Source organism: Rhinolophus sinicus, linkage group LG09, assembly GCF_036562045.2.
Source record: "Rhinolophus sinicus isolate RSC01 linkage group LG09, ASM3656204v1, whole genome shotgun sequence".
NCBI classification, from domain to species: domain Eukaryota; kingdom Metazoa; phylum Chordata; class Mammalia; order Chiroptera; family Rhinolophidae; genus Rhinolophus; species Rhinolophus sinicus.
In genome coordinates this window covers 467,127-486,649 of record NC_133758.1, presented here as the reverse complement: position 1 = coordinate 486,649, position 19,523 = coordinate 467,127, and the positions used below count along the sequence as shown (strand labels likewise).

The following is a 19,523-nucleotide window of genomic DNA, read 5'->3' as shown; positions in this document are numbered from 1 at the left end:
ATTTGTGACATTGAACTGCAAAGTGGTTTAGATGGTCTGTGTGGCCCTTAGCCCGGCTGTGAGGGGGGGACAGTCCTTCCTGCTTCCCCCCCCCCCCCCCCCGCCTTCGCCCTCTCCCTCCCTCCCCCCCTCTCTGATTTCCTGGACATCAGGGGGACCTAACTTTTCGTTTCTTTTTCTGTGTGTAGTGACAGGTAGCCTGTAGCTCAGGCCCACAGCTTGGGTAAGAGGACGTAGTGTAAGTGGCACACTGGGTTCTCTCCAGAGGGGCTGCCATGTGGGCCACGGTGCCCGGGGGTCTCGGGGGCACTGCCCGCACAGCGTCTGTCTGTCTGCGAGTGGGGGGGGCGGGGGACCCACTGTGAAATAGTCATTATGGATCCGGACCCTGTGGACCCGGCCGGCCAGACAGAGCAGGAAGCCTGCGCTCAGCGGCCTCCCCTTCTCCCGGCCGCGGCGCCGGAAACGGAGCGATGCTGCTGATAGGCTCGTCCAGGAAATGCCTCTGCCGGCCACAGCCCCTGAAACTGCCACGTGCACCGTGGCGCCTCCCCACCAGGAAAGCTGTCACTGGGCTGCTATGTAATGTCACTCAGAGGTGACACTGCGCTTGATGGCGGTTCCGCCGCGCCCAGCCCCGTGACTTCGCATTTTCTCATTCCTGTGCTCACGCGTGTTTATCCCATGCTTACTGGTCAAATTGGGGATGGCTCAGGTTGTGCTGGTGAGAAACATGGGCTGGCCCCCAGCGTCTTGTTGGATGCAGGAGCAGACAGGCGCAGAGGGCGGGCTCAAGCTGTGTCATCTCTGTCACCCTCACGTCCTCTGCAGAGTCCGGTTTGCAGGTGGCGGTGGCATAGGGGACTTTCAGAAGCCCGGTAGACATGCGGAGGGACCCCCCCACACAGCCCTAAGAGCAAAGTGGCCGAGGGCCGAGGGCCAGCGTCCCCAGGGCTGCCCCCTGCCTGACTGCTGGGTGCTGCAGGCTGACATTCGCCCTGTTTGCGGAGATTCACTGAGGGCATCTGGCCGCATCTACACAGACTGGACACACATGGCTCCTCTCGTGCTGCACGAGTGGGATTTGCCAGGAGAAGGAGATGCCCAGCCAGCGTAGGCGCAGCCGGGCTGGGCTTCCCGTGGCCAGGATCCGATGCATGTTGTGTGGGAAGCACAGGGGCTTTGGCGTGAGCAGGTCTGGTAGCTCGTGGCAAATTGCCTCCCCCTGCAAAACCTCCGTCTCCTCGTCCGTGGAACGGGCCGTTCACGCCCATGTCCAGTGCTTTGGGCTGTGAAGACGTATGGCACACCTCCCCCTGCCCCAGCGCTGACTCCCCGCTGTCCCTGTTGGCTGCTGGGAGGGCTGTCCTGCTTGTTTGCATGAGTGACAGGCTGGGGTCACCAAGTCCCAGGGAGTGGTAGGAGGGAGTGGAGGCCAGGCCTGCAGGGTCTCAGTCCCAGGCGCACCCCTCTCGATTCTAGAAAGAGCTTCGATTAGTTCTGGAACCTGCCTGATTGGGGAGGTTAAATAAGTCACAGGGGCCTGTCGAGAAGGAAGGGAAACACCGTGAGGCCGTGGCAGCAAAGTGTGGCCGTCTTACTTAGGGACCGTGTGGGGAGCAGCGCATGGGCCCACCCCTCGCTGAGGTCACACGGGCAGACACTTAACTTCCTTGTGTCGGGACAGAGTCCTTTTCAATGGGAAGATGAAACGTCAGTCAGATGGTGAGGGACGCGGAGCCGCCCCCCCCCACAGTGACACGCGGGACTCTGACCTCTGCTGTTCCCTTGCAGCCCGTCCCTGCCTGCCCTCGACTGGCAGCTGCCGTCACACTCGGGGCCCTACGAGCTGAGGATCGAGGTGCAGCCCAAGTCCCACCACAGAGCCCACTACGAGACGGAGGGCAGCCGGGGGGCCGTGAAGGCGTCGGCGGGAGGACACCCCAGCGTGCAGGTACCGCGTCTGCTCCCACACCGGGCACGCGCACCCGCTGCCCTGCGGTGACGCCTAACACTCTCCTGTGTCTCCCTTTTAAAACCCATTGTGACGTCCTGAGCAGGCGGGTGGCTTGTTTTCACACAGTTAGGTCCTGGTCTCCTGAGGACACGTCATGGCCAGTGTGGGACCCACACAGGCCCCGCTGCTGTGCTCAGAGATGCTTCCACTCCCACACACTGGGGCTCAGCGGCAGTGGCAGTCGTCGGGCCCATGTGGAAGTGGGAGCTTCTCTTCAGTGCGGTTCTGCTCTGGGGCACAGGTGGTAGGTACCCAGGAGCCTGGCTGTGGTTGGGGACTGAATGGCTGATGTCCCCACAGGTGGCTAAACGCCATGGCTTGCAGTTTGTAGGGGGAGGGTCACTTAGTGACTTCAGCCAACAGCCTCATTGTTCTCTGTCTAGATGGACACTGTCCACCCCCATGGTTTCCTGAGTGGGTGTATTTTGGTCAGAAAAGATAGAAAAGACAGAAACGAGAAGTCAGGGAGAGACATCTTGGCCAAGAAATCACCTGGGCCACCACAAGGACGTGACTCACTTCCTGGAGTCGCTGGTGGGCAGGGTGGGCTGGGTGTCTTCTGTGCTACGTGGGGGACTTGACCCTGGGTGCTATTTGATTTTCAAGGTTTCCTAGAATACAAAATTTAAAAGAAAATAAGAACAGTAATACCTCGGTTTTCGAAAGTCTTCGTTGACGAACATTTTGATTTACGGATGCCATAAACCTGGAAGTAAATGCTTCGGTTTTCGAACACGTCTCAGAAGTTGAACATGTCACATGGTTTCTGCTGAGTGCAAGATCCAGAGGCCTAGCTGTCGGCTGTTTTCAAACTTTTCAGAACTCGAACAGTCTTCCGGAACAGATTACGTTAGAAAACCGAGGTACCACTGTATAACCTTGAAATAAGCATTTTTATTTCGAAGACCTTTTCTGTAACCAATCTGCAGAAAGATTTCTCAGAACCATGGGGAGAGCTTGTCCCATCGTTTCCTTTCCAGAAGTTGCAATGAGAAAGTTGGAGGCTCCCGACAGCCTTGCCTCCCATTTCAGTGCAGATGTAGGTATCACGTCCATGCCCGCCAAGCAGGTGGACGCAGGCCTGCTCATGTTGTCACCCCCACTCAGCGACAGACAGACGATGGGCACGCGAGTGTCCAATTCCGTGGTCAGGGCCACATAAAGAATTGAAACCAAGGGGTGGCCAGGCGCTGCGGGCCTGGGCTACGGGTGTCCTGGGGGAGGCCTCCCACCAGCCTCAGCTCACGGGCAGAGCCCAGCGGAGTGGGGCCCACGGCCGCTCTGCCCCACTGTGGCTCAGGTCCACCTCCAGTCCCGCCAGCTCCCAAGTTGGGTCAGCAGGGAGAGCCCTCGCTCTGTCTCTCTTTCCCTGGCCGTCTGCCCTTTAACCATTCATTTCCTGGCACTGTTTCCAGACCCTGCAGATGACTAACCTCCAGCTGTATCTGCTAATACAGCCTGCAGAGGTGTCCTTGGCCCAAAACAAGTTCCGTCGACACGGAGGCTGCCTTTGGTTTGGGCATTTTCAGTGGATGGTTTTAAAGATCTCATCTTTTGTCTCGAGGGCCTCATGTGCTTTAAGGCCATGGTTGTCAAAGGGTGGCCCGTGCCTGCCTCACCAGCCTCACTGGGAATATGTGAGAGATGCACTCTCTGGCCCATCCCAGAACACTGAGTGAGGCCCCAGCTCGGGGCGGGCGGGGGCCCTGCCATCCCCTCCATGTGGAGGACTGCCGTGAGGTGTCAGGCCGTGGGTGGCGGTGCTCTGGCTCCCAGTGGGGAGGCTGACACGCAGTGTGGCCACGCCACGAGTCCCTCTGCTAGTGGCGCCTGGGTGCCCGCCCCACCTCACAACACTGTGGGGTGAAATACGGTTTACTCGGCTTCAGACTTAGAGCGTTCGTCGGCTGGTGGCCAGGCGGTGTGTCTGTCATCAGGACAGGGACAGGTGTGGTCCACCATCCCACACTGGTCACCCTTCTCCACCCAGGATGTGAACTCCCACATGGGCTGTTTGGCGGGTGTCACTGTTTCCTTAGGTCACATGGTACCTAATCAGCTGGAATTCTCCCCAAGGAGACCTTGTGACAGTCACACACACTCCAGCCTCGCCCTGGAGCTCCACGCCGTGAGCGCTGACAAAGAACGTTTCTCCCCAGTCTATGCCCCACCAGACTGGGCGCCCCGACCCTGCTGTCTAGGGAAAGACGCGCGCTGGGAGGGGTGCTCAGCGGGAGCTTTACTTCTTTCAATTTAGATAAATAAAAAGCTTGCGAGGGAAAGCAGGCACAGAGACACGTGGCTGTCTGCCAAGGCGACAATCAGCGCGGTGGGAAGGTGCTGCGGGGGCAGCGGCCAGCCAGACTCCGGGACGTTACTGGGGCCAGTTAATACCTGCTTAGTTAGCGGCTTGACTCTGTGCAGAGGCCGGCTGACATTTTAAGTTGCCACCTTCCCAGGTGGAGAAAAGTCATCTAATGCCTGCGTTTAGCCGAGCTCCGTAACTACAGGCATTTAACTCCCTTTCTTGCTATGGTTTCCACGGAACGAAAGTGCGTGGTTGCTGAATGGGAGACGTATTACAGCAGCGAGGAAATAAAGAAGGAGAAATGAAAAGAAAGCAGCATAGAAATAATGGCCAAGGGCCCCCGTTGCTTATACATTACATCGGTAAGGGGCCCTGGTCCTGCAGGATGGAGAGTTTGTCCTTGAAATACAAAGTGCAGGGCTGGTGGTGGCTGTGCCTCCGCATGTGTGACTGAGAATTGTCCCAGGTGGAGGGTGAGTGGAAGGCGGGTGCAGAGCTGTGGGAGTCAGCGTGGCTGCTCCCAGCTCGGCTGTGGCCCCCAGTGAGGCACTGGCTGCTGCGTGCAGAGTGACACCCTCGCAGCCGTGCCCCACAGGACCGCACCGCGCTGGTGTCCATTCTGCCGGCCAAGTATCTTGGGCACTCGGTGGTGTTCACCAGTGTAGACAATGCTTAGAACACAGATCTTTTGGAGGAAGTAGGAAACTTAGAACAGTATTTAAAAATATCTTAAAACTGTATCCTCGGAAATTATTTCAAATTAAATGATGGCGAAATGGGAAAGGCTGGTTATGAGTTTAAACAGAATGAACGCCTGCCCTCCCCTCCCACCCGCTGCCCCCTTACAACTGAAACCAAAAAGGAGAAGTGCCCTAAACACAAAATGTCAGGCTGCCTCTACTGGAAATCTTCATTTGTGAGAAATTACTAATTTAGGGTTTTCTCATCCATCTGTGGCAAAGTGACCTTATGTCTATGCAAGTGTGAGGTAAGCAGTTAAAAAGAGGGGATTTGGGGGGTTGTTTTCCTTTTGGGTTGGAGGACCACAAATTGGATACAAATAGAATTTGCACATAATTATAAAACAAATGAAAATAGAAAGCTCGCTTCGTCGCCGTGGAAGCTTGGTGACCACAAAGTCTTCCTCTGCGGTGAGTTATTTTAGGACAGCGGCTGACGCCAGCAGCCTGATGTCTGTACCCTCACCTCCCTCTTTACAAAAGGCTGTGGCCACAGTGCCTCAGGCAGGACACAGACTGACCGTCAGCTCCATCCCGAACCGCCTCTCCCGTGGAGCATTGAAGAGTCGCCGTGTCGGCGGAACCAAGGCACTTGCGCTGGATGGAAACGTGCTGTCCTCACATACGTCCAGCTCATCAGACTTCCTCTCCATTTCCAAAGTTTGTCCGAGAAGCCAGAGCCCATGATCTTCTGCAGACAGCAAATGCCCATAGTGCCTGAGCGTGGGGACATGGCCATTCCCACAGCACCAATGACACAGGAGCTGCCACGAGCTCTGCATCTGAAGATGTTGATGAGCTGAAACGTGTAACTTTTTAGACAGAATAGACAAACATTGGAGATTAGGGGAGACTGCAGCATCACGTGGTCTTGCTCCATTTTTATTTGGGGTCACGTGTGCATGTGGCATCGCCCGGCTATATCTAGGAACGTTCAGGATGCCTCCTGCCGCTTAGGGTCCTGCCTGAATTCCACGGCCCCGGGGGGGGTGTCCGGCAGTTTCTGTCTGGGACGCCCTCCGTGCCCTCCGCTCTGCTCCCCTGCTTGGCTGGGGTTGGGTGTCATGACGACCATCCTGAGCAAGTGCCTGCCCCCCGGGCAGCTAAGCGGCCAGGCCCCGGTCTGCCCAGAGCCCCGCCGCCGGCCTCTGCCGTCTTGTTATGTGAGACGAGCCAGGCAGAGAATGCTACAGCCTGCACTTCTCTCCTGTCGACGAATGACATGGGCACGTGCACACGGGTGGCATCTGGCCGTGGGCACCACCAGTTCTCAGGGTGTCTGTCCATGTCTGTGGCCGCTGCTGCAGAGGCAAGAGAGGCCCAGGAATGTCACTTCCAAAGAAGACACAGCATCCTTTCTGTGCCCGTCGGTGCCCTTGACAGTGCTGCCAGCAGTGCTGGCAGAGCAGAGGGGACAGGAAGGACAGCAGGTGCTATTTTGCGTCCTGGTTCTGTTTCTCCTGAGCCCTGAGTTCACTCAACCATCTTGGAAGACGGCAGCACCGAGCCCTCCTGGGCGTACTCAAGGTCGAGGGTCGCCAGGCTCAGGCAGCTTCTCTACCCCCGACGGCAAGTTCATGACCCAGTGACAGGCCAGCACCTCAGTGTGGGTTGGGCTGGGCATTCTGGGAGCCTGGGGGCTGCTTGCTGTCACCCAGTGTGGGACAGCAGGCTGGTACTGAGGTCCTGGCAGTGGCTCAGGGGAGGGACAGATTCTGTCACCTTCCCTGGGACAGGAACGCAGAGGGGCCATCAGCCTGCGTGGAAGATGCCTTTCCAGGGAGGTGTGTGAAGGCTGGTCCTCTTCTGACATTTTTACTGATAAACTAGAGAATTCTGTCTCTGAGCAGCCGCCCTTCTTCAGACAATAGTACAGCGGCTCCAGGAGGCTGAGGGACACCTGAGTCCCCACTGCTCATCTGGTCGCCTGTTCTCCGGGCGCCCGTCTCCCAGCATCCTTGTGGCCTCTGTCCAAGGCCACGCTCGTCCCTCTTCTCTGCTGTCGGCATGCATGCCATCCCCTCAGCCCACGTGAGCATGTGATGGGTGAGTGTCCAGAGGCCCATCTGCAGTGTCCTGTGTCCCCACTCCCATGGGGGCGTGAGGAGCCACCTGGGGACGTTCGTCTCTGACCCAGGGGTCAAAGGCTTAAGCTCTGTTTACCAAGTCACGAAAATAAGTTTCTCGATAGTATCTAGCCCATCACACAGGAGGCCACCGGGTTTGTGTGAATAATTAATAGGTCCCTGAAACATGAAACACAGCAATGACTTTGTCAATTCCTAAACAGCATTTTAGGTTTGTAACTTGTTTTCTGGTTAGTTATGGCTGACCAGTGTAACCCCTGTCTGGCCGATAAAGGAGCTGAGTCCGGAGCTGAGGGCCAGGTGACCTGGCCCAGGACTCAGGGACCACCCTGGCCCAGGCAGTGGGAACGGGGGGAGGTTTCGGCTTCAGGCTCGGGCAGGGCAGGCAGGGCAGCTGGTGACCCGCTGGTTCCAAGGGATTCTCTTTAATTAGAGTGCTTGGCTTTCAGGCTTAACTTTGCCCCCCCTAGACCATGACAAATATTTTTCTGTCATTCAAGACATTTGAGAGCTGAAACCGTGAAATGCACACACAGGAAACAACTTGTTTTTTTCAGGTGGTTAAAACTGACATTCCAAGTCGAGCTGTTACAGCTCTCATTTTATGTGGGGCCTTCCCTCGGGCATGGAGGGGCTGGCACAGGCCTCGGGTCTGCGAGCAGCGGGCTCTGGGAGGAGTTTGAACACTGTGGATAAATAGCGGCTCCCCGTTATCCGGTGCCCCCCATTATCCGGTGCCCCCTGTTATCCGATGTCCCCTGTTAGCCGATATCCCCTGTTATCCGGTGTCCACAGCATATTTTATTTTACATGAAGCTTCATTCCACTTTTTTTTGTTTCATTTCCCATCACTATCTCCTTCTACACTCAGGACAGGATTATTAACCTGGAAAGCCAGGGTTTTCACAAAAGCCAGAGAAAAAGGTGTCACTGAAACAAATCGTATTCGGTGCCAACCCTTAGGCCCGACTAGGAGCCGAGCATCCAGGGACCACAGAGCAGCAGCTGTGCCCAGGGCCCCACACGCAGAGCCGCACGCCGCCAGTGAGACGTAAAACGCAGGTCTGACCCCAGCCAGACCCCGCCTGCTGCGCACGGCCAACCTGCACGAGGCGCAGATTAATTTTTCATGGCGGCCTCAGCAGCAGACGTCTGCCCTCTGCTGTTTCCCGGGGTCCAGGCACTCCCTGGCCTCTCACGTCCGTGAGCTTGCGGGTGTCATGAGTGTGCCTTTACCGGTGTTCCCACCGACACAGGTGGCACCCACAGCAGTGCAAGGGCGCGTGCTCGGAGCCCTGAAATGTGTCGTCAGCTTTTCTGAGGAGCGAGGATTTGCCTGTTCTCCTCCCTCCAGCAAAGCCCCGGAGGCCGTGGGTGTGAGCAGGACGCCTCTGCACTGCACATTGTCGGTGGGGCGGTGGTGCTGGCCCGTAACGGCCGTGACTGTACCAGTAAGGAGTCAGGGCGACCAGTGCTGGGCAGCGACCATTACCCGGGTGCTCCTGGTTTTCTGCCTGTGTCTGTGGGGTGTTTTAAGACTGTTCTGCGTTTGAGAGAGAAGGCTCTGGATGGGTGGGACGTGACCTCCTGAATTGCTGTTACATAACTGTCTCCTGAACGGCCCTGCCCAGGCCCAGCTGTGGGCTGGGCGCCTCGAGCGCCCGTGGCCGCTCCCTCCCAGTCGGGGTGGGGGGGTGCGGTGTCCCTGTCCCGTGGGGCTGCTGCCGGACAACACTGGTCTCTTGTCTGTGGCCGGGGCACTTGGCTCTGTGTCAGCAGATGGCCTGCTCGGCCCTGCATGGGCCCAGCTGTGCCGAGGCGGGATACACAATCACCCCTTGACCAATTATGTGGTGGCCGTCCCTTCAGCAGCACTTGTGCCAGGGAGGGGGCAGCTGGACAGCAGGCTACTGCCCGTCGTGTAGGCGTCTGGGCATCTGGCCGGCATTGCCCACGTGCCAATGCCGGGAGCTTTGTGAGGTCCCCAGGGCCAGGCCCTGCCCTCGGCTGTCCTTTGGGTGACTAACGGCAAACACCAAGGGCCGGGCATGGCTTCCAGAGGGTTTAGCTTTGTCCATCCCCTGTATACACTCAGGGAGTGGCCCACTAGCCCCTCGACCCACAGTAGGTAATTTACAGTTATTAATAAATTGGCCCAGTCCCACCCTACCAGGACTCGGGCCGTCTGAGGGGTTCAGGAGCACAGCGGGGCTGACCTCCAACCCTGGTGGTGGGGACGCAGGTGGAGATGACTGACACACAGCAACTCTTCCAGGGTTCCTTGGGCCACCTTCCTCCGAATGAGGGGACCGTGTGAGCGGGGCCCATGGGTGCCGTGAGCTCCAGCCTCCTACGCTGCCCCCTCAGGGCAGCGGCCTCGGCCCTTAGACAGACACGTAGTCTGCTGATGCCCGCAACACGCCTGCGGTTTGTAGGGCATGAGGATTTCCTCTCTTAGTTTATGTGTAAACCAACTCAAAATGGCTAGCTGTAAAGTAACTGGTTCTTTGTTCATACGTCACTACCTTCCCCTTTGTGTGCATGTGAGCCTGTATGAATGCATTTCAGCGTGTGTGTGAGCACATGCGGGCACATGTGAGTATGTGTGTGCACATGTGTGCATGTATGAATGCATCTGAGCACACGTTTGGGCACTAGTGTGCATGTGTGAGTGCATGTGGGCACGTGTGTACATGTGAGCGTGAGTACGTGTGTGTGAGCGTGTGCATGCACGTGTGGGCACGTGAGTACTGCTTGAATTTCAGCGTTGAATAAATTTGGCTTCAGTCACTCCACTCACCTGTCATCCTGCCGTGTAAGTGCTGAGATAAGCACAGGAGCTAAAAACAAACTTTCTTAAGCGTAGAAAACTCGTAGTTCTTATACCTTGAAACGGAATAATGCATTTTGTTTAGCAAAGCGAGGTCACTGTTATGACAGGTATTTTTATAAGTATTATTTTGACAGATACTGTAATGTCCCAGAGGCAGGAAACCAGGCAGTGGAACATGTGAAGTATTTAAATTACTTTTCTTAAAATGAACTTCATGTTTTAAATAATAGATGTTTACCTCCCAGGTTAAACCTTAAATATTCCCATTTTCACTGAAATGGTGTGTTTTTAAAAGCATAAAGTTATACCCACAATCCGTTGCATTCTACTTACCACCAGATAAGTACCACAGCGTGAATCCTGGGGGAATTTTAAATTGACGTTTTCAAGTTGTCTGTCCGCAGCCCGGCTGCGTGGGGGCCGATGGGGCTGCTTCCGGACAGCGCGAGACGTGCCGCAGCCACACGTGGGATTCATGTATTCTCACACTGAATTTCACAAAAGGGAACACCGACTGGCAAAATGTGCCTCTTACTCTATGATTTTATTTTTTACATTTCCCGTTATAGAAATGTGCATTGAGTCCAGCCTGGAGTGAGGTCTCTTAGTAAAGGTCATTACATTGGCAGAAGACAAGAGTCTTGTTCCCCAGCAAGGAAAGGAGAGGCTGATGGGCAGGAGGGTCTGGGTCTGCGTCCTCACTGAACCCAGTTGGTGTGGAGACACTCAGTATTCATGAGGGAGAAACACGTTCAGTGCAAACAGCTCAGGCGTGTCCCCAGCAAGAACCCCCCCAGAGTGCCAGGTGCTGGCCGCTGGGAACTCAGGACATTCGTCTCGGGCTGGTCTTTGCCTCATCGTTTCTTGTGTCCGTGATGATGACGTCATAGACGGTGTTGGCTGGGGCCGATACTGAAAGATGCTGCTATCTCCATGGGTCCCGCCAGCTGCACAGTGGTGTGGGCTCTTCTGCTGGCCCGAGAGCGTGGCGGGCAGGCACTGGGCACGCTGACTGCGTGTGGACCTCTCGTGACGATGTCTGTGTGGGATTCTTTCCTGAGGACTCAAGGCTTACAAGTGACTTCATCTCTTAATTAAATGAAGCTGAAACAGTGAATGAGCTTTTGCCAGCACAGTCTGGTGGACGCTTGGCTGCTGTTTCAAGCTGCGTATTGTCAGACCGCAAGCGCTAGCTTCTCTGTGTGCGCGCCCCCATCTTTTCACTGTAAACATGACATTGTAAGTGTTTATGTTGGGGAGAAGATGTTACTGTACCGAGAACTGTCTCCCACTGCTCCAGATGGAGCTGGATGTGGAGGAAACAAACTCCTGAGCAAAATGCTCGTCTGCCGCCCTCAGCTGTCCTGCTCCTGGGATGAGCTGCTGGTCCCCCTCAGATGCCGACTCAGCCACAGTCTGGTCCAGGCCTCCTACCCCACAAGGGGGGGTTGCACGCACTGCCCCTCACATGGACACGGGAGGCCCCAGGACACCCTTTAGCTCACACCTCCCACCCACAGTCCCGGGAACAGCCCTTCTCAGCTTCTCAAGGCAGCAAGTGTGTAGCCTCCACTGGCTTGCCTCTGAGTGGTGCAGGGCACAATTTTCCCTCTGGGGTGGCCGGTAGTGATTGAGGGAGGACGCAGGCTGGTGCCTGTTTGAAGTGAGGGCTCGCTAGGCCTGCTGGGCCTTTTATCTTCTAATGTGTGAGCCGTGGGGCCCAGAGAGTTAATGCAAATCGGGTACTTTCGCCTCCTTATAATGAGGGACCCGCTTCATCCAACCGGCCCTAGGCCACGTCTGCACCTGGGACCGTGCGAGGGGCCAGCCAGCAGGAAGACCCACGTCCGCTGGCCACGTGGAGATCAGCTGCCACTGACGGCTGTGTCCCAGCGTCTGCTTCCCGTTTCTGAGGTTCATTTTTCTCAAATTGGCGTGTTAAAATGAAAGTTAAGATCTGTACACGCTCACTGGAATCGTGCTCAGAGGCTGCCTGTTCAGTGGCTGCAGAGACCTGGGCCCGGCCGGAGCCGGAAGCTTCCTCCTCCGTCATTTCCTACTGGAGAATTCACGGCTGGAGCCCCATTTCTCTCCAGGACACTCAGTTAACAGATTAGCAGTGGCATTCCCAGCGGTCTCCTGGAGTCTCACCGTCAGCTCCTGCTTCGTGTTCCTAAAACCAGCCTGCACCCGGTCCCCGCCTGCCCTGCTGGCTGTGTGTTGTGTTCCATCCCAGCTCCCTCCAGCCCCACCAGCACTGCCGGGAGGGTCTTTGTGACCTGGCTCCAGGCTCCTTCCAGGCAGGCTCAAGTGACTGTCAGGGCGGCCTTTTCACGGTCAGTGGGGACTGACCACCTCACGGGCACTCACCAAGCCATGGACCGTGGGACGTTCAGTGTCATGACTTTGTCAGTGGATGGACCCATGAGGTCTCCACTGCAGGGCGGATTCTTCCCACAGCTTCTGCTCATCGCTCCTCCACTCTGTTCTCTGAGAACCCTGCATGGTTCTGGGGCCCAGACCCACCTCAGAGCCCCGAGTGGTGTCAGGGTAGTGACGGGCTGACCGTGGGGCTCCTTGCTGCCCACCGGCCACCAGCCTGGCCAGGCGGTCCTGACTTCGCTGTGTATTTGAAGTCCTAGATAAGCGTTCTTACACAACTACCACTCGACTGCAAGAGGAAGTTTGGCTCATAGGATGGTCTCGTGTCAAAGCTGTTAAAATTAGTCCAGCAAGAAAAGAGCAGCGGTCTGAGTGGAGAGGGCGGGCAGGCTGCACTTGCTGAGCCTGTGGGCCGGTGCCACCGAGCCTTTCCAGGTTGGCTGTGGGACCCCCCGAACTCCGGGGGGCCGTTCCTCAGCAGGCGGGTGGGGCCTGTGTGCTCTTGAAGATGAACAGCTCCTGTTCCTGGTGCCGTTTGCCTCCTACACACGATCCAGACGTCATGTCACAGGGAAACCACTCTGTGGTTAAGCGTCACTTGTCTCTGCTGAGGCCCCGATGTGCGGTGCGGAGAAGGGGGTCCAGACGGAGCTGGGGCAGGTCCGTGGGCCCACTTTCCACCTCCTGACTCCACTTATGTGTCTGAGAGTGTCACGTGCACACCAGGCCGCGGTGTGTCCTGGAATGCAGGGGTGTGGCCAGGGCGCCCGGGGGAGGCAGCTGCCATGTCCCATGTCACTGGAGTTCCGTGAGGTTTGTGGCTGACACTGTCTTCTCACCAACATGGGCTTGGCTGCCCAGTGCACATTCCAGTGCCGTGTGACACAGACCTAACACCTGGAGCGTCCCCCATCGGGTGTGGGGCACGTGCCAGTGGGTACCGGGCAGCACTGAGCTGCCACCAGCCTCTGAAGAGGGCAGCCCGAGCCAGGCAGAAAAGGCCAATTTCATTCATGTCTGTTTGTGGATGAAGGTTGCACTGAATCCGAGAAGCGGATCCTGTCCTGTGGGGTGCACGTCCGAATCTACTGGGGGCAGGGGTTTCGGCAGATGGCTTTGTCTTCGCGTTGCCCTACCTTTCTGATGGGGTTGCCCAGCCGCACGTGGTCGTCACAGCAGTCCCTCGCCCAGGCGCATGCAGAGTGTCTTCACACACTGTGACACATGTGTGGGAGGGATGGGGCTGAACAACAGGCAGCCTCCGGCTGTGCCAGGACGGTCCATGCCGTCCTGTCCCAGCTGCTTGTCCTGCGGAAAAGAGCACAGCCTTGCATGTTGTCACTACTGTGGTCCTGGATGCTGGTCCCAGCGGAGGGCATGGCAGGCATGTATGTGCATGTACGCATGTGTGTGCGCGCCTGCACATGCATGCACATGTATGCCGGTGGGCACATGTGTGCATGCGCGTGTTGTGTGTGTGCACGTGTAGGCAGCCTGAGTTCAAAGCCAACACCTACCCAAGTGCCCCAGGACGCTGGGATAATGAGGCCTTTTGTAGGCTCGTTTGATTGTATTACAGAGAAACAGAGGGGCCGGGAGGGGACTAACACTTAGCACCTGTCACAGGCCTTCCTTTTGAATTAGCCTCTGCTTGTAAAAGTTTAATTGATTCCCAGCGGGCTGTGCGCAGGCGCTCAGGGCGTTTTGTTCTCCCGCCAGCTCCACGGCTACTTGGAGAACGAGCCGCTCACGCTGCAGCTGTTCATCGGGACGGCAGACGACCGCCTGCTGCGGCCACACGCCTTCTACCAGGTCCATCGCATCACGGGCAAGACCGTGTCCACCACCAGCCACGAGGCCGTCCTCTCCAACACCAAGGTCCTGGAAATTCCACTGCTGCCGGAGAACAACATGCGCGCAATGTAAGCCCCTGCCGGCCGCGTGGCCTCAGGGTGGCCGGGGCCTTGGCTGAGCGTTCTCCGCAGGCGTAGTCGCCCCCACAGTCCCTCAGCTCAGTGGCCCATCCTGCAAATAAACTTTACAAATGTTTGTGACAACACGTATTTTCTTCCTAGGGTTTTAGCCGCTGTGCATATTGCCACTTAAAGTAAACAGTTGCACAGCTGTCAGCACCTCCCCTGTGCCTGCATCCTAAACGTGACAGCATTTATTTCTGGATACAGTGGTGCAAATTAGAGGGACGGTTAAAATGCAGACACTGAACCATTAAAGAGAACAGTGTGTCTCTGCACGGCGTTCTCACGGGCCTCTGACAGTGTGGAATGAGGGCCTGTTGTGCAGGGTCGGCTCTGACTCAGTAGCGTGGAGGTGAACCCTCAATCAGCTGAGCCTTAATCTCATGTCCACATGGGGCCTGTACCCGCCTCTTCACTGAATCCTGCTAATGAGTGACTGTCGTGTGCCATGCACGTCACTCCCAAGCTGTGGAGGCTGCAGAGCAGGAGAGCAAGGTAGTCCCACGGGGTTAACATTCTGCTGGGGCCCTGGGGGCTGGGAGACAGTGTGGGGGCGTGTGTCAGGGCGCTCAGGGACCCGGGAGGTCAGAACTGTGTCTCTGGGGAGTTGTGCAGGTGGAGAGCTGAGTGTGCAGGGAGGGCCAGCCCTGCGGACGCGGAGGGAGGCCACAGGTGTGAAGGTCCTGGGGCAGCAGGGATTTGGGGTGTCTAGACGTAGGGAGAGATGGTGGGAGATGGGGTAAGTGGGATCTTGATAAGTTTTGTGACTGTTAAACCCTCTAAGTTGAAAACAAAGGCAAAGCTTTCTCTCCATGTTGGTGTTTCACGGATTTGGGGGAATCTGTGCACGTCAGAATCCTTTCTCGGTCCTTGGGTTAGCTGCAGGAGCTGTAATCACAATTTTCCAAGGACTGGGACAGTCAGGTGTTGGAGAGAACGCATGGGTTTTGTCAGCGGCAGCAGCTGTGGTTTCAGTGACCGCTGCATTTATGCCAATAAAAAACGCTTGAGTCTGAGAGCAGCTGGGATGCAGCAGGGGCCCACCAAGCACGGGGTGGGTGTCACAGCAGCTTCCCGAGAGGACAGTGTCGGTCTCCACCCGGCAACTTCCACATGGGCTGTTGTGCTGGAGTCTAGTGGCAGATGAAATAAGTGAAGTTAGACAAAATCACATGAAGGCGTAGAAAAGCTGGGATCTCAAGCTGAGTGATGGGGCTGCTGCCAGCGCCTTAAATAAATGGGGGGCCGGGCGCTGCACCGGGTGGGGGGGAGCGGGGAGCCACGGGGCCTGGCTCTGGGCTTCCTGCTCCAGTGCCCTTGCCTTGCAGAGGCCACCCTGGGCCTGCCGGCGTCTGGGTGGTGGACAAGGGACACCACGGCCACGGGCACGGGGTGGGTGGTCTGGTGGCTGCCCCTGCCCCACCCCACATTCCCATGCGGATGGTGGTGGGGCCGCCCTGGGTGCACGCCCCCGGTGGGACTGACGTGCGGGCCTTGCTTTGGGCAGCATTGACTGCGCCGGCATCCTGAAGCTGCGCAATTCGGACATAGAGCTGCGGAAGGGGGAGACGGACATCGGCAGGAAGAACACACGCGTCAGGCTGGTGTTCCGGGTGCACATTCCGCAGCCCAGCGGCCGCACGCTGTCCCTGCAGGTCGCCTCCAATCCCATCGAGTGCTGTAAGTGGCCCCCGGGAATGCCAGCCGGCGTGTGCCAGGCACTTCCCTTGCTTTTTGTGTCGCCTGTGAGCTGTGCTTGCCTGTCAAACACTCACATTTGCCTTGGGACGCAGCCGCTGCTTCCGCAGGACAGTGGCTTCACTCAGTGGCTGCGAAGGACTCGGTTCAGTCAGCTGCCTCGGCGCAGCGCCTGGCCCTGCGTCCCAGCTCCTGGGGTGGGGTAATGAACAGGACAGAACGTTTGTCCCAGAACACAGAGCTCCACGTGGGCCACATCTGCGTCAGTCCCCTCCCACTTCAGAAAACTTGGGAAGGTGGCAGTGGCATCGCGGCCCACAGGGTGGGACGAGCCTGCTTGTCAGCTTTGTGGCCCGCCTTCCCCGGCAGCTGGCCTGATCCCTGCGCTCTGCAGCAGGCGCTTGATCGCCACAGTGTGGGGTCCACTCCATCTTGAAATGACTTTGCTAATTTTTGGTACCAAACTGGGTCACTGACGAAGCTCTGTGTGGAGCGTTCTCCGGGATCCCAGGGAGGGTCTCTCGAGGAAGCATGGGCCAGCTTGGCTGTCCCCACTGGCCCCCTCAGAAGGGCCCCTTCCCAGCTGCTCCTCCTCCACCCCTCCCCTCTGAATGAGCCCCAGGTGTGGGGGCTGTTTCAGGAAACTCACCTGGTCCACTTGTCTCAGTGGAAGCTGCTCTGTTTGGTTCCTTTGCTTTTTACCTGAATGGAGGTTGACCGGTGATGGGGGCTCCTCGTCCTGCAGACCCAGCCCTTTGTCTGCGATGGTGGCTGCCCTGCCTTGCTGTCCCCTCTGGCCCCTGCCCCTCCTGCTGGGCCCCCGGTTGTCTGGCAGATGCCTGCCCTGTGCCTGTGGTTCTGGGCAAGTTGCTCACCTTTCTGCACTGTGGCCTCCATGACATTGGGACCTCACTGGGGACTGAGAACCCCTGGCACGTGGCCCAGCCCAGCCTCTGCACAGACTCTGCCCTTCTGCCTTTTGGGACAGTGCACCCTCTCCCAGCATCGGGTGACGTGTGTGTACTTGGTCCACCGGAGGAGCCCTCTCGGGAGCGGTGTGGAGGCGTCTCACTCATACGCACTTTCCTGACCCCACGCAGCCCAGCGGTCGGCCCAGGAGCTGCCCCTCGTGGAGAAGCAGAGCGCAGCCAGCTGCCCGGTCCTTGGCGGGAAGAGGATGGTGCTGTCCGGCCATAACTTCCTGCAAGACTCCAAAGTCATTTTCGTGGAGAAAGCACCAGGTATGTTCCTTAGAAGCAGACGGGCGCAGTGTTTTCTGTTTGGGGCGCTGGTGGGGGTTGATCCTGGAGGCTGTCGCGCTCGTGTCCTGGGCACGGAGCTGGCTGTGACGGCGATGAGTGTGCCAACAGGAGGTTTATTTCTGGAGCCGTCGAGCACCCACCCTTGGACACATCACTGTTGGTGTTGCAGGGCTGCAGTGGAGCCGCCTTGAGGACCGGCACGCTGTCCCTCTAGGCCGTGTGGTGGCCTTTTGCCCGGACTGTGCGGGGTACCTCCAGTGTAGACAGGGGCCTCCCCGTTCTCAGACTCAGACTCTCAGAGGCAGGCGTCCAGGCAGTGAGTGGCCACAGGAGCCAGTGGGACCCGCACTTGGGCTCAGAGACCTTTCAGGCCCTGTCATCCTCTGTGTGGGTGCGCACCCCTGATGCCCACACAGTGTCTGTCCTTTCGTGACGGTAGCCGCTAGGGCTCCAGCCATTGTGTGAGGGGGTGTAGACCTCTGTTGGCGAGTGTAGACCTCATCTGTGTGGGTGAGTGTGGACCTCTGTGTGGATACTTGAAGAGGGAGCTGTGGGCAGAGCCTGCTGTGGGGTGAAGGGGAAGAGCCTCTTTCCTCTGGTATTTGGGGACCCGGGCAATGAGCCCCTGGATGCTGCAGGACAGGTGCCGGGGGTGGCACCGCTTCTGCCTGTGGAAAAGCCACTGGGCGCGTACGAGCGGGTGGGCCACCTCTCTGGCGCCCCCTGGCACTCTGGTCCGCGGAGCAGCCTGTGCCCTGCCGCCGGGCCACAGGCGTCTTCTGGGGGCCGTCGCTGGACCGCTTTTCTTCACATTTTCCAGTCGGAATTTTCTTGAGAGCTCAGGGCAGGACGCGTGCTAATCACTGAGAACTGCGGAGGCTTTCAGCCTCCATAATGGGCCTTGATTTTGTGCAGTTGGCAGGAAAGTGAAGTGCTTCAATCAGAGTGAGCTTAAAGGTGCTTCCCGGGTAACGTGGTCTGCCTATGTAATCACGCACATAATTGGAAAATATGTCTGAAATTATGGAGAAAACCCAACTAAGTGCGATGATAAGGAGAAGAATTTGCGTTACTGGAACGCCCTTCTTTGGAGGCCGTTAATTTTGAAATAATTGAAGCTTTGAGCTTTAAATGCGTGTATATGTGCGTGTTGGGGAGGAACATGGGACACGACTTTGCTCGCTTGCCGCGCGGTCAGACTCTGACCGGAGCTGTTTCACAAGGAGGGGTCCTGCAGCTTTCCTCACTGATTCCTTGACAATCATCGTCTTGCCACTAGGGTGGGCCTGGGGGGCATCAGCCTTTCGTGGGCACGAGAGGCTCCTGCTGTGGGAAGCTGCCCACGGCCTGGACTGTCCACTCAGTCACCGCGTCTTTGCTTTGTGGTCTCGTGGGCGCCATGTGGAGGTTGGCCGCCCGCCCACGGTGTGGGGTGTCCACCATCGTCCTCCCAGGGTCCCCGGGTGCAGGCAGGCCGAGTGCCAGGCTGTCCCTCGTGGTCGCAGAGGGGCTGTCCCCACCCCACTGTGTCCTGCAGCAGCTCAGCATCTGGTGCACAGAAGGCGAGACACAGATAAGCGACGTAGACACATCCTGCACCTGTGACAGTGACACATCTGACACTGCTGGTCGTTCCACGTTTGTGCTGCAGCTAGTTCGTCTGTGTGTGCACGTCGTGTGTTTCCAGGAGGGAGTACTGTCCACACGCCCTCTTCCCGGGCGTTGCCTCCTTGGCAGAGGGTGCTCACCCTCCTGCAAGCTGACGTGCGCTGTGACAAACTGGGCTTTCCCCCGTTGGCTGTTTGGAGAAACTACTAAAGTCAGTTTAGATCAAGAACACGATTAGCCTCTGGGCTTCCAGTGAGGCCAAGGGTCTGCTGTCCAGTTCTGTGTAAGTGCTGCTGGTGGCACCCAGGCCGAGTGCCAGCGGGCAGATGTGGCTGCGGGACCTTGCCACAGGGTTCTTCCAGCGGTTGTGGGAGTGGCTGCCCTCCCCGCCCTGTGGGGAAGCCCTCAGGGCTCAGCCTTTTGTGCTGCAGGGAGTGACGGGCTGCCTGGCGCCTGGCCGCTCAGGAGTTCTGAGAAGGCTGTGCCTCTCACGGTGACGACACGGGCCCTGGTGGAGGACTGCAGTGATTGGCAAATGGGAGCAAGGCGTCCTCGACGGCCCCGCCAGTGGACACCAGCCAGGCCCTCCCGGTCAGTGAGGGGCCACAGGGA

The 19,523-nt window shown here is 57.7% G+C and overlaps 1 protein-coding gene across 9 annotated transcripts in view; it reads left to right on the top strand.

Annotated features, from left to right (window-relative positions):
- NFATC1 (nuclear factor of activated T cells 1) overlaps positions 1-19,523 on the top strand; it is a 105,353-nt gene that overhangs the window by 26,471 nt on the left and 59,359 nt on the right. For all 9 annotated transcript variants that reach the window (XM_074339803.1, XM_074339801.1, XM_074339800.1 and 6 more), the window contains exons 3-6: positions 1,795-1,954; positions 14,087-14,289; positions 15,851-16,023; positions 17,142-17,282. In XM_074339803.1, the coding sequence (XP_074195904.1) occupies positions 1,795-1,954; positions 14,087-14,289; positions 15,851-16,023; positions 17,142-17,282 (677 nt within the window). The remainder of the gene's footprint in view (positions 1-1,794; positions 1,955-14,086; positions 14,290-15,850; positions 16,024-17,141; positions 17,283-19,523) is intronic.